The 14,162-nt window shown below is 39.1% G+C and overlaps 1 protein-coding gene and 1 long non-coding RNA gene across 2 annotated transcripts in view; one reads left to right on the top strand and one right to left on the bottom strand.

The window, feature by feature from the left end:
- LOC110840993 (uncharacterized) overlaps positions 1–14,162 on the top strand; it is a 49,477-nt gene that overhangs the window by 16,891 nt on the left and 18,424 nt on the right. The window lies entirely within an intron of this gene.
- Positions 2,113–10,807, bottom strand: LOC110840991 (uncharacterized). Its single transcript, XM_087359693.1, has 4 exons — positions 10,714–10,807; positions 9,454–10,126; positions 4,613–4,623; positions 2,113–3,218 (listed from the first exon to the last, which is right to left on the bottom strand). The coding sequence occupies exons 1-4, from the start codon at positions 10,718–10,720 to the stop codon at positions 2,482–2,484; spliced, it is 1,428 nt and encodes a 475-aa protein (XP_087215819.1). The 5' UTR covers positions 10,721–10,807; the 3' UTR covers positions 2,113–2,481.

Here is a 14,162-nt window from a genome sequence, read left to right as displayed (position 1 = left end):
ATATAAGTGAGATTTCAGGTTCTCATGGCGGTGAGTACAAAGAATATGAAGATGGGGGTCTTCTGGGTTGTTGCGACGTGTAGTCTAGCAGAAGTATACCGACGTTTCGGATGTGCTTTCTGCTTCCATCATCAGGGAGAACATAGGCGCCACATGTGGGTCTTTATCTGAAGTGTTTGCGTTGTTATTAGGTTAAGCAAAATTGGAATAGTCGAACAGATTTCAGCAAATCCATCGGGTATACGTTGCCATTAAATGTGGAAATTGGTTCTCAAGTTGTTACTTGCGGGCAGACTCACTTGGCGAAGCTAATATGCATACTTTTTTCTTTGCGAATGCGCCAAAACATTGAACATTTATTTATTAATTACATTATAATTTTATCATTGACTGACAATGTTTCCATAAATAAGTAAATGACTGGAAAGATTAATAAATGTTTAATATAAATTTTACTGTCGTTATTAAATCAGTGGGAATGATGAACGTAGATCGACCGCAAGTTAAAAGCTTGTCGTTTTGCAAATCCGAGGTTTCATCGAACACAAAGTTTGATTATCATGCATATGTGATAACAGATCCTGTTATCAATAAATAATATTGACAGCATTATGCGATTACACTCAGATAATAATCTGTACATTGTGACAGTCAAAACAGATATAACATGAATGTATATTTTGAATGGTTTTAAGGTTATACAGGGTGATTCTGTGTTAGACGTACAGATTTTAGTGGTGAATTCTACATCCAAAAACAATTATACAAGTTCAAATGAACTTGGATTCGCAGATATTTAGTTCTTAATTGTGGCCCTTCTTGAATGTTGCAATTTGACGGACAAAGCTTCTGGTGAGCATCAGTAGCAGACGTAGGCTACACATATTACACGGCTGTACGTCAAATTGCCTACCACACAGTGGTGACTAATGCTGTTATTATTGCCACGTACGCAAACAGCATCAGAAGCGTACTAGTATCTTCCCATCTGAGTATGATGGCTGGCTAGCAAGGTGTGGGGCTTGTCAGTTGTACGGATGGAGACTGACGAGGGTAAACATTCTTCGACGCAGCGGTGCTAAGCAGAGAGTACTGTGCACAGAGGGTGACTCTGACTATGGATATCTAATGCTCTGTTTGAGTGCGAGGGTTCAATGCTAATGCTGTTACTATGCCATAGGCAATTTGACGTACATCCGTGCAATATGTGTAGCCTACGTCTGCTACTGATGCTCACCAGACGTTTTGTCCGTCAAATTGCAGCGTGTATGAAGGAACCCAACTTCAAAACTAAGAATTTGCGGGCTCACGTTTATATGAATTTATATTATTGTTTCTGGATGTTCAACTCACCGCTAACATTTGTACGTCTGATGTGGAATCACCCTGTAGATTCTGCATTATAATCTTTTGTAATCACGCATAGAAGTGAGGAAATCAGATTGATCGCATTGAGATATGCATGTCGTAGGTATGAAAGCAGCTGTGACGTTGACAGTAACTGTCAGAGAAGAGAAACAGTGTCTCCACCTCGACACTCAACATCGAAATGTGAATGACATTTCGTTATCGTCATTGATTACTGACATCAGATTGAAACTGTACCTATCCTTGATACATATAATGTCGTTAACCGGAGAAATTGAAAGTCAAGGTTGCATTAAGGGATGTGAATAAGTTGGTCTAGTATAAAAATAAGACGTCGTATATGCATTTACGTGAGATTTAAGGTTCTCAAGCCGGCTGGTATGAACGTGGCCGTCTTCTAGGTTGCTTAACCGTGTGAGCTGGTAGAAATTTACTGCAGCAAGGATCTCTGAAACGTCGGTAAACTTCCATCAGACCACACGGCGCAACGGCCCAGAAGACAGCCATCTTCGTATTTACATTTAATTAATTAGTTCCTTCGTGAATACATTCCTGAGGAGTATATTTGTTCCCGAGAGAGAGAGAGAGAGGGAGAGGATGCAGCAGAAGGATGAGAGTACTTCCACAGTGAGGAGCCTCTTGGCTAGCTTAGTGACTTTGATGTTGGATAGGGTAATCGGTCAGATTTTAAATTATTGGGATTTTTAATAGTTTCAAGCTCCAGTTTGCATGGATAAGACACTGTTGTTCCTGCAAATATATCAGCTGCATTTACTTTATAATAAATTCTACAGATTCTACATAGATAACATGATACAAGTTATGTACACGATCCTGCAAGGATACGTGGTGAATAAATTAAATAAATTACGTAATGCAGACGTATATGTTCAAAATATAGTTTAATTCAAAGAATCTCTCATATCTCCATGTCCAGCACAAAACGCGAAATGAAGACTGGAACATAAAGCAGGTCTTGAAGATACATATACATCTGCGTACGAAACGTAATATTCAACGAGATCGCCATTAAATCATATCCACTACCATCACCGCTGTGGTGGTGGCGTTGGCAGCGGTGCGTATTCACTCCTTCTCCTTCTCGATTTACGGTTAATCGGAAACGTCTGGCCAGTCGCATGTTTTCAGCTTCTGATCCCAGACGAGGTCGGCAGGGCATTGTTTACAGTGCGCTATTCCGTTGCTGCAGTGATAGAACTGGGTAGGGTTAGAATGAGGAATGAATTGTGTAAGTTCAGAGCCTTCCTTAGGGCACTCGGGGTGACTGTCGTCATCCTCACACTCGTCACTTTCGCTGTCACTTTCACTGCTGCTCTCGCTGCTGCTCTCGCTGCCTTCAACGGATTCCTCGCTGGTGCCGGATTCGCCACTGCTCACGCTGCTGTCTCCACTGTCTTCACTGTCTTCTTCTTCTTCTTCTTCTTCCTCACTCCCTTCCTCTTCTTCTTCTTCTTCCTCACTCCCTTCCTCTTCTTCTTCTTCTTCCTCTTCTACCTCTTCCTCCTTCTCGTCTTCGACATCGCCCGCACCGACTTCGTCCTTGTCCTCGTCATCTCCGCCGTGAGCTTCCAACACGCAACCGGCAGTTTCCGGCCAGTCGCATGTGACGGCTACGTTGTTCCAGTGGAGTCCGGGTTGACAGCGCAGTTGAACGCCTGCCCCTGATACGCACTGGTAATAGGCATTGCAGTCACTGGAGTCGGAGTAGTAAGCCGCTCCTGAAGCGCAGGGCGAGGAGGATCTTGCCTGCCCCTTAGGGTTGGTCGCCCCCAAAGCGACACACAGTGAGAGAACTGCGAGCACAGCTGGGATGTTGCGTGTCGTACTTCCTGGAATTCACAAACCAACATCGTTTATCCGCATATTCCGCCTTGTATATTGCATTTTAGCTACGGTACACACGCCCTCTTACTACTGATAAGTATTCTGTCGAACGTCTGCTTCTCTGTGGATCCCGAAATTTCATCACCGTTAATAAAGAATCACACTCATGGATCCTTTCCTGAGGCAGTTAATTCCAGATTTTGTAAGTTATTTCTTTGAGTTGCTTTGTATAAATATCCTCCCTCTAGATCTGACAGTGGTCTCTTGATTCTTAGTTTTCTGCCTAAGACTTAGACAGCTTTATTCGGTGGACAACGTGGGCAGATGTCCAAATCCCCTGATCTTCGGGCCCCCCCACCATGTGACCGTTGGTGTCATGTGCTTAAACTTTTTAAAATTTTAAAAAATATATAAAGAATATATTCTTGGACATTCTAGTCTGTTCTGTGGTCGGAATTTACGTTTTACAGGGCAACAGAATTGAATTCATTCCATACCATTAATGTCATTTGAATATCAGATGAACTGACAAACTTCAAGTTGTGTCAAACCGAAAATGCAAATTGGTGTTATTCTGTTTGGGGACCTGGTAATGAAGGTTTTATATATTACAATTTGTCGCGAATACACAGGAAGGCGAATGATGCTAATCTGGCATTCAAGTTGTTGGAGAATAAAAAAAATGAACAAGGCACAACATTTAAATATCGAAACAGATAATTTCAAAGATAAAATGGAAAGCACACAGCCTTGGATGATAATTAAAACGGAATAAAAAACAACTTTAATGAATGTTTAAATTAAAAGTATTTTTCCATATTTATGGTTTTCTGTGTGTTTTAGCGATGCACGTAATGTAGGATATTACTGTTTTAAAATATCAAGAATGAGGAAGGAATCTTCCCTTATTTAAGCCTAAGCAAACTATATAATTTCCGTACCGCGGACCATCAAAATTCTTAAATAAACGGAATAAGAAATATTTTCATTTCTTTCACTAAAATAAAACGCAGGCCGACATTAAGAAATTAATTTTAAAGACAAGTTAATAATTGTTGTGCCAATGATGTGTAATAACGATTGTAGAAATTGAAGATTAGCAACGTGATTTTTTGTGGTTCTTTCCTACTGAGTAATTACTTATCCTTGGAATCATCTTCGAACAGCTTTAAGAACGGAAACGCCTTCGATCTTAAAAGTTTTCCTGTTCGGTAAAAAATCTGCCGCCGGCAGACGGTTAAGGAACACTCGTCTTTTTAAAATACCGGTGTTAGATACATATTTTTCGTGTGTAAAATAAATTTAGAGAAGATAATAAATTGTGTAATCATGAATAACTTCTGATTTTGTGACTTGCTTACAGCAGTAGGCCCATACTTACGTATTGAATCTGACTTACCTGCCATAATGCTGTATCAATTAGTGCTCTGCCCTCGTATAATTGGGTGAAAAGGATGGTGTACTGGCAAGAAACTGTTCATACTGTATTATATATACAATTTCCGTCAGTGTACTTTGGCCGCACTAATAAGTTAAATCAGGCATATAATAGGAATATGAGTGTTCAGTTTACTGTCAGTCATTTGTCAAAATATGACATCTGTCATGGACGTGATTGACATCTTCTAGTGGTTATTGTTCTTGATGTTATCTTGATTTGATCTTTTATAATCCGCACGGTGCTTTGGATTGTGTTAGAATGAAGACACCTATTATCATTTCGCTTATTATTATTGAATTCATTTTTTTCTCAATTGAATAAAAATTTTCTTGGATATTATCCATCGTCTAGTAAATATAAAACGTAAAACGACGTTTCGGAGATGGGACTCTATCTCCGTCATTTTTTCTCACTTATTTTGGATGTGACTGTATTCTTCCAAGTATGAATTATAAAGTGGAAAAGCCATCATTGATTCATGTGCAAGAAATATTTTCACAGAGACTCGTGTGCAGTGCTGTACGAACCGCGTTTTATGTGTCTGATTTCAGTAGCTTCAAATGACCTTTTTTTTAAAAAAAAATAGTTGTACTTACACAACTAACAAATATTTTTTTAAGAATTTTCCCACACGCCAATTTCTCTCATACCTTATTTATTTTGTTTATTTATTTTCTGATTTAAGTTTGTTTTAATTCGTTTGCTTTAATTGTTGCAGAATAGTTTTATCTTCCAATCATCGGTAGAAAAATGATCCCAGTTTGGGAGTTAACAACTGAATTATGGCACCTTAATTTGCATATAAGCTGGCGTTACCTGTAAAATTATAACGCATGTGGAAATATTTACGGCATAGTTGAGTACACATAATTTCCGAGTTTATTCAGTTACATGTTGCATGATTTATGGTCGTTTTACTCTGATACAAATAATTATTGCAAAATTTTTATAAACATTTTGTCGGTAGTCGGTTCACGACAGTTTTAATTTTACGAGAAGTGTATGAAATTCTAGTAAACTGCCAAAATGTAGGTCAGATTTGTTTCAATTCAAGTTTGTAATTTTTTCATTGTGCAGATTCAAAGAATGTTGATATTCACGAATGACCAGTCGGATGCCATACAACTTCATGACTGCATCTACGAGTGATTCTTAGTTTTTAAGTAGAGTGATAAAATTAAGTGTAAAGGAAATAATTAATAAGCGGTTGTGGTGTATTTCATTCCCACACTTAAATTCTTACAGGTAGTATATATACAGGGTGTTAAAAAGTCTCTGTTCATTAGATACCTAGTTGCAAGGCTGCAATATGCAGAGATTGGTTGTGGTTGGTAGTACAGAATTAATTTTGTTAATTAGTGTTCTGTCTGACGACAGGTCCATATGAACAGGATCCTTCCATCCTTTTCTCGGACTGGGACCTGTTCATATACGTTCTTGGCAGATGATCCAGAAGTGGTTTGCCATTGCCTTCTTCTGTGTGTGAATGGAGTAATTGTTGGGATGCCACGGAGAAACCGGGGAAGCCCCCGGAGGAAAACTCCGTGTTGCCTAGACCACGGCCTTGCCCAACACAAGTTATAAATTCGGGCACCGCCGGGAATCGAACCCGTGACCCCAGGATGCAAACATTAAACAGCTGTCATAAATCCGTGTTTTTAACCCAGACAGTAACCATGTTCCCAATCTCTGTATGTTGTTGCTTAGGAATTTCGTATATACTGTGGGCCTATAGAGAATTTTCGAAGAGCCTGTAATTACTACTGGAATTTAAATAGTTTATGTATCGCCTGGACTGTCAGAATTACAGATTTTTTTAAAATATTTTGGCAACGATTATTCTGTGGTCTTTTTGCGTCAGTTGTAATTCAATATGGATGATTGAAGGTATTGTTATTATGGCAATCTTTGACGACAATATAGACCAATAATCAGGTGTGTGAAAGGAGAAATCAGACTTGCCCCTTTCATTTCAGTCATCAAATTCTTTTATGACCTCAGAATTTTGGAGATAGAGAAATAATGCCCCCACCCACTTCGACATTGACGAAGACGAAGTGAGAATGACAGTTTGTTAGTGATAAAATGATAGGTGATAAAATAAACTGAAATTGTTAACGAATGTGGTGGGACTTGTTGAAGAGGCTGTTATGGTTGTAGGGATATCGTTGTTAACGGGGTAAATTTAAATCGTAATTACTGAATTTATGTTTCGTAAACAAAATTCAGCGGCCATTTCTTACCCAAAGTCTCTCCTGATTCACTACTAGATGACTCTATCGGTCAAAATTAGGATTGAATAGAAATTGTGCATAGGCAGTGGGCTTGTTACTCATTACTCATAAATGCACACTTCAAAGACAAAGAAACTTCCCACATGGGAGTAGGCGAAGGCTCGACTTTGGGCTGTTGCGCCATAGAAAGAAGATTATTGAATTAAAAGATGAAAATAAGTAGGTCTACTAAGAATAATCAACAGTAATCGGTTAATTTATAAATTCCATTCATTGAAGTCATTTCGTAATAGGGTTTTGAGGAGAATGTTTGCACCAAACATAGGGAAAAATGTGTGTAATAACGAGTTTCAAAATTTGTACTTCGCAACAGATATTATTAGGATGATGAAATTAAGGATGCACGCACGCACATATTGGCTAAATAAATGCATACAGACGTCGACAAACCTGAATTGAGGCGTTTGTGAAGATCCGTGCAAAAATGGAACGATAATATTAAAATGTGTCTTGAATAAATGGGGTGAACTGTATTCAAGTGATCGAGCGGGCTTTTGTGAAGACGGTATTGAACTTTCGGTTTCCGTAAAATTCTTGCAATATCTTGGCTGGCTGAGTGACTGTCGATTTCTCAAGGAGTGTACTCCACCCAGTTGGCTAGTTCGAGTTTGTGTTCACTTACTGATATTTGGAAAATCAAGACATTCCTTCTTAATGTGGATAAGATTGTCGCGATTTATACAACTTAAATATGACTCCATGGAGCGAAATCCTAAATGAATAACTGATAGTCGCTCACGTACTCAGATTACCCAAGGCGCATTTCCATGAACCCGCTGTTCCCTATTTTGAGCTAACTGAATCCAAGCTCTAACCCGTTTAATTTAATGTACATTTTAATATTATCCTTCCATCTACGAAATTATTTTTAAAATGATGTCTTTCCTTCAGGATTCACAGCTTTACTTACACCATAAATATTTTGTTTAAGTCACTTACTTAAAACAGACGGATATGCGTAAGGTTATAGAGGGCGAACCGGATGTAGTACAAGTCTTCTGTTATTTTCCATTTCCAGTGCAAAGGATTGGTGGAACACACCACTAAAACAGGACGTAATTGTACTTTTACATCTAATATGCAAATTTGTTTTTGTTGAAAACAGCATCAAAACATTTTACCGTGAGAAAAATATAGATCCCAAATTAGATATGTTACATCTTCAATATCCGGGAGGTACATATAAACGTTGTGTGTTGTTTCTTTTCTGGTCCATATCATCGAATGTCTATGCTATGAAGTGCGGGATGTTTTAGTGAAGCTCAGGTGTTTGGGCTCAGTGATTACTATAGAGAAGCTCCTTTAGGTTCCAGTTGGTAGTACCGGCAGTTTTTCGGGATTTGTATGACGTTTTCAGTATGTTTCTTGTCCATGCTTTGTTCTTCAGAAACATTTAGAAAAATTAGTGTTCTTTGTGCGTTAACTTATAATTAATTCAAGGGCTGAAAGAACATAGTATTTCTTTACATTTAGACTGGAGGAACTTTAAATATTTTTGTCATTTAGACCAGTGGTATTCAACCTGGGGTACGCGAAGACATCTTAGGGGGTACGTAAAATTTTAAAAAAATATTATTTTATGATAAGCACTGAATAATCAGGGCCAGATTTAATACATTATTTTGGATGTAATTTATTTAATTTATTTTAGATGTAGATTATATAATATGTATAACTTGAATTATACACCAACATCTTTGGGGGTACAAAGTTGAAGAGAAATTATATCTGGGGGTACGCGAACAAAAAAGGTTGAATACCACTGATTTAAACCATCTTAAGCGGGATGATAGCTTCAAATGGAGAATTTGCTTCAATGAGAGGTCGCTTTTACTGTCTTACGGCGAAGTCCGTAGCCTGCCGACTAAAATAATTTGTCTAATAATGACCGAAGAATTCCATATCAACTGAAGAGTCTAAACAGCTCATTCTTATCAGAGGAAAGTTACATTTCATAGGGAAATAATCATGTTAATCAGCTTTGTTTTGTAAGCAGTTTCTTTAATATACCACTTCGAAATATACAGCTAGTAATTTGTCTTCAATCATAACTCATTTGCGTTGTACAAGACAGAAATTATTTTCACCTGAGATTACTTTCTAAAATAATCAAAATTCAGTAGGCGGTTCTCTGCCATACCACATAATGAATTAAATTTTATTGCATTAATTAATTATGAGGCTTGAACAACACATTATCAATTTGCTAATCGAAATTACAATTACAACACCCAACACCCAGTGTTAATGATATTTAATTACAATTGTCTACATTGGACTACATTGCTTCAAATCGATTGAAAGCGCACCGAACCATCGCCTCTGGTTACTGTCGAATCACGTACAGCCATTTCAGTGTTACTCCATGTACAAGATGGTTCTCCAGCAACATCCCTATAATATGGAATAGTTGGTTTCAATGTCACCCCCCGTGTTTACCCCCGCCCTTTTGTGGTGTTGGCGTTGGCAGCGGTGCTCATTCACTCCTCCTTCTCGATTTACGGTTAATCGGAAACGTCTGGCCAGTCGCATGTTTTCAGCTTCTGATCCCAGACGAGGTCGGCAGGGCATTGTTTACAGTGCGCTATTCCGTTGCTGCAGTGATAGAACTGGGTAGGGTTAGAATGAGGAATGAATTGTGTAAGTTCAGAGCCTTCCTTAGGGCACTCGGGGTGACTGTCGTCATCCTCACACTCGTCACTTTCGCTGTCACTTTCACTGCTGCTCTCGCTGCTGCTCTCGCTGCCTTCAACGGATTCCTCGCTGGTGCCGGATTCGCCACTGCTCACGCTGCTGTCTCCACTGTCTTCACTGTCTTCTTCTTCTTCTTCTTCCTCTTCTACCTCTTCCTCCTTCTCGTCTTCGACATCGCCCGCACCGACTTCGTCCTTGTCCTCGTCATCTCCGCCGTGAGCTTCCAACACGCAACCGGCAGTTTCCGGCCAGTCGCATGTGACGGCTACGTTGTTCCAGTGGAGTCCGGGTTGACAGCGCAGTTGAACGCCTGCCCCTGATACGCACTGGTAATAGGCATTGCAGTCACTGGAGTCGGAGTAGTAAGCCGCTCCTGAAGCGCAGGGCGAGGAGGATCTTGCCTGCCCCTTAGGGTTGGTCGCCCCCAAAGCGACACACAGTGAGAGAACTGCGAGCACAGCTGGGATGTTGCGTGTCGTACTTCCTGGAATTCACAAACCATAATCGTTTATTGTCCCAATACTCGCTTGCCCATGTTTCATTAACTTATACTACAGTGTAATATCTGTCTCTTACTTTGTGCAGGTTTTAGGTCGAATGCTTGCTTTTCTGGGCGAAAGATCTGTCACTGTCAATACTGAATCTCACAATTTGAACAATTTGACGTTAATTTATTAATCTCAATCAGTGTATTTGCAGTTGCTTGCTTAACGCGTAGAATACGTTTGATTTAAATTTTTAAATAATTTTCTTTTAATTTTCCCGTAACGAACTTATGAGTAATTCTTAACGCTGCGCTATTAAAATTATTCGGTGTGGTTGGTATGTTAGAGGTGTTCAGAGAAATGGACGGTCTGCGCTTAGACATAAGTGTAATATATAAACTACATTAAGTAAAACTTACGAAATAGTAAGCCTGCGTTTTTATTTATGTTTTCGTATTGGTCTTAGTGTAAACAGTGCACATAGTTAATAAATTGATCTTTGTAATTTCGAAGCACGGTGTTTTCTTTGCGGTACGAACTGAATTCTTAATACTGTATATGCGAGCTTCAAAAGGTTACACCTTACCTGCCATAATGCACTATTTTGTTGACTGTCTGTCCTCGTGTAGTTGAATGCAGTAACCGGAACACTTTGACAGTAGTCTCCTCGCACTTTTAATATATACTATTTCTATCAGTTGTACTTTGCCCGTATTATTAATTAAGTTATTATAAGATTCTCTACTCCTGACGTTTTAGGCGTGGTCACTTGGAGCGGATAAGCCAATCAGACAGGTGCTTCGTTTCGTAGTTAAAGAATTACGTTTCGATTAGAGGGTTGTAATGTAAATATCTCTTGTTATCGGACAAAGTGTCCATGATTCAAACGAAATAATTCATTAGTCAAGAAACCAGTATCTTTTTGTATGTTCTGGAGCAAACCCCATGTTCCTACCACTAGATGTTGATTTGCTAGGGTTCTTTAGATGAAATCGTACTTTGTTTCTGTTTCAGACTCTCGCATTTCCAGTCTGTCTTCTAAGAAAATACACGTTATTAACGCGTGATAAAAGTTTTATTGAATTTTTGAATTCTTTCGGAAAAATTTTGCTTCAACAAATATGTTTCTAGTTTAACTTTACCATCTTTCGTATATCACCACGCGTAGGAGATGCAGAAATTCGAAGAAAAAAAACCCCTACTTTGTACGTTTTTGTCGCAGTTCCGGATGTACGTAGAAAAATTCGTCAGACATGTGAAGGTGAACTACACATGCACAGACCATTAGGGGGACTCGCCAATTTCATAAATACGGAAACAGACAGGTGTTGCACAAGCTGAAGGAATCACGAAGAAAATTCAATCAGATGGCATTAAACTTTGTGTCATTCGAGACCAGGAATATGATTGGTTCAAATGCGATTTCAAATGAACATTATGGAAGTAATTGAATTACTTCTGACATAAATTTGGTCATTCGAAACTGTATCTTCCGATTTCAGATTTCTTCACAAGTCAAATTTTGCACGTAAATTCAAAGCTGGTGACAGCGAGGTGAAACTTTTGTCTGAGATCAAAATCTTCATATTCTTCATAGCAAACTGTGCTCCAGATATATTTCAAGGATTTGTAGGGTCGCAAATTAACCTAGTGGGTCGGGCAGATCGAGAGACATCATAATGGTACCTCGATAAGTAGGCTTTGGGGTTCTCATGGCGGTGAGTCTGAAGATGGATGTATTTTGGTTATAACGCCGTGCAGTCTGGTAGAAGTTTACCGACGTTTTAGAGGACTTCGTCGGTAAACTTATATGTACTATGTAAGACTTGAGGTTCTCACAGCGGTGAGTATGAAGATTTCGGTCTTCTGGGTTGTTGCGCTGTGTAGTCTGGTCGATGTTTACCAACGTTTCGGAGGTCATACTGCCTCCGTCATCAGGGCGATTCTTTCTAAGTTATCTACGCTATGAAGATTTCTGTCTTCTGGGTTGTTGCGCTGTGTAATCTGGTAGATGTTTAACAACGTTTCAGAGGTCATACTGCCTCCGTCATCAGGGCGATTCTTTCTAAGTTATCTACGCTATGAAGATTTCTGTCTTCTGGGTTGTTGCGCTGTGTAGTCTGGTTGATGTTAACCAACGTTTCAGAGGTCATACTGCCTCCGTCATCACCCAGACTACACAGCGCAACAACCCAGATGACCGAAATCTTTATATGTACTAGGCTAAGCGGCGCTACCCCCAAGAAGACAACCATGTTCATACCCCGTTAGCTGTTCCTATGGATTAAAACATAGCGATGGATGTTTTATAAGCCTGTATGTATGTTGATGTAGTCATACTATTTAATATACACCCCTAGATCTGCTAGAATTACGTAGTCTCTAGACTGTATGAATCAGCGAGTGCTTGTTACAGGTAGTAGCATCACGGGAACGTGATTGGCTGCCTTCAAGTGTCAAAAATCGTGTATCTTACAATAGTGTTGGCATGCAACTGGAATGTGGATATTCAGTAAAATGTCAATCACCCGTCAAACAATGGCATGTGTCAAAAACGTGATTGACATCGTTTAATTTGTATTGAGTATAATTTTATTCTGCTTGATATATGCTCTAGATTAGATCTTTCATTTAATTTATTTCTTAAATCCATTGTTAGAAATCTTATACTATTATCATTTAATTAATTTTGTCTTTCATATTTATCTATTTCGGATGTACTACTCTGTACTTCCGGTCTTGTGTTTCATTGTAATAAGCGACGTTAAAACATTTGCGGAACTAATTTGCTTTTTTTAAAAAACTTTATTGTCGTACGTATCTTCTTATCTGAGGTGAGTGGTCAGCGTCACGCCTCGGCCGCACTTACCCCGAGGAAGGGACTCCTGACATCCATTGGACAGGAGGCTGGGTGGATATAATTAATCATTTTTTCCGTCATGTCACCATAAAAATTCGTCGGTTGTCGCCGATACACCACATTATTTCGCGCTCCAACTTTAATATTATCCACTTTGGTATGCTACTGGAAATGATGACGTAATACTTACCGGCGTGTCAGTCATAATGATCTATATAATATTGTTACTTGTAGCCTTAAGATTTCTGACATTTTAACTGTATAATGTGTCAAATTTTTAAAGTTTCTTTACTTAATCCATTTTTGTTGCGTCGTAGAAATTTTGTTTTCGTTCATTTTATGAGGAATTTGGTACGATTCGTCGAGTAGCCCTGTGGTCTACCACAGAACTCCCACTCCTCCCCCCTCAAGCAGAGGACAATACACAAAAGTTTAGGCGTAATATATACCCTCAATGTGAATCGAACCCATGATTTCAGAGTGAGAGAGTGCTTGAAGAAGCCTACGAGTTTTGGACCGTCAAATTGGTACGGTAGGCGCTTTGAGTTTGCGTTATAATAACTTGCAAATCCGATATAAACCGCAGCTACGAACTGACGTTATGATCAGATCAAATTGATGTGATGGGGAGGGCATGCAGCATGCATGGGGAGAAGTGTATACAAAATTTTGGTCGGGAAACCTGACATGGAGACACCACTTTTAAAGAAAACTTTGGTGTAGTAGTTTGGGTGATACGCTTTGGTTTAATTAGGTCGTAACGAAATTGTGTCGAAGTATTTGGACTGGTTTCATTTGACGGGAACTTCTGGAGGGTTCTTGTAAACATTAATAAATCTTTTGCTTCCATAAATGACACGAAATTATTGACTAGCTGAGCGACTGTTAGCTGTTGTCCTTTCCCTTAGCTGTGACGAACATAAGATTTTGTGAATGATTTGTTATCAGTGCGTGATTGCAGATTTGCTGTGACAGAATATTGACAAACGTACGTAATCATACGTCTTAGAGGACGGATTAGTTGCTTTGGAATGCTGAAATCACAGTTATCAAATGTAATTAAGACGTCAGTAACGACTTTTCAGATCACTTCGTTGACAGTGATGGAAATTCAGTGAGCTGAGATTTCGTCATTATAAATGGGAACTTCAAACTGTAAGTTTTTCTTGTGGCGA

The sequence above is a fragment of the Zootermopsis nevadensis genome, unplaced genomic scaffold, assembly GCF_977971745.1.
Source record: "Zootermopsis nevadensis isolate Lab colony 2312 unplaced genomic scaffold, Znev_1.0 Znev_ptg000032l, whole genome shotgun sequence".
In the NCBI taxonomy this organism is placed as follows: Eukaryota; Metazoa; Arthropoda; class Insecta; order Blattodea; family Termopsidae; genus Zootermopsis; species Zootermopsis nevadensis.
This window is presented reverse-complemented; position numbering and strand designations above follow the sequence as displayed.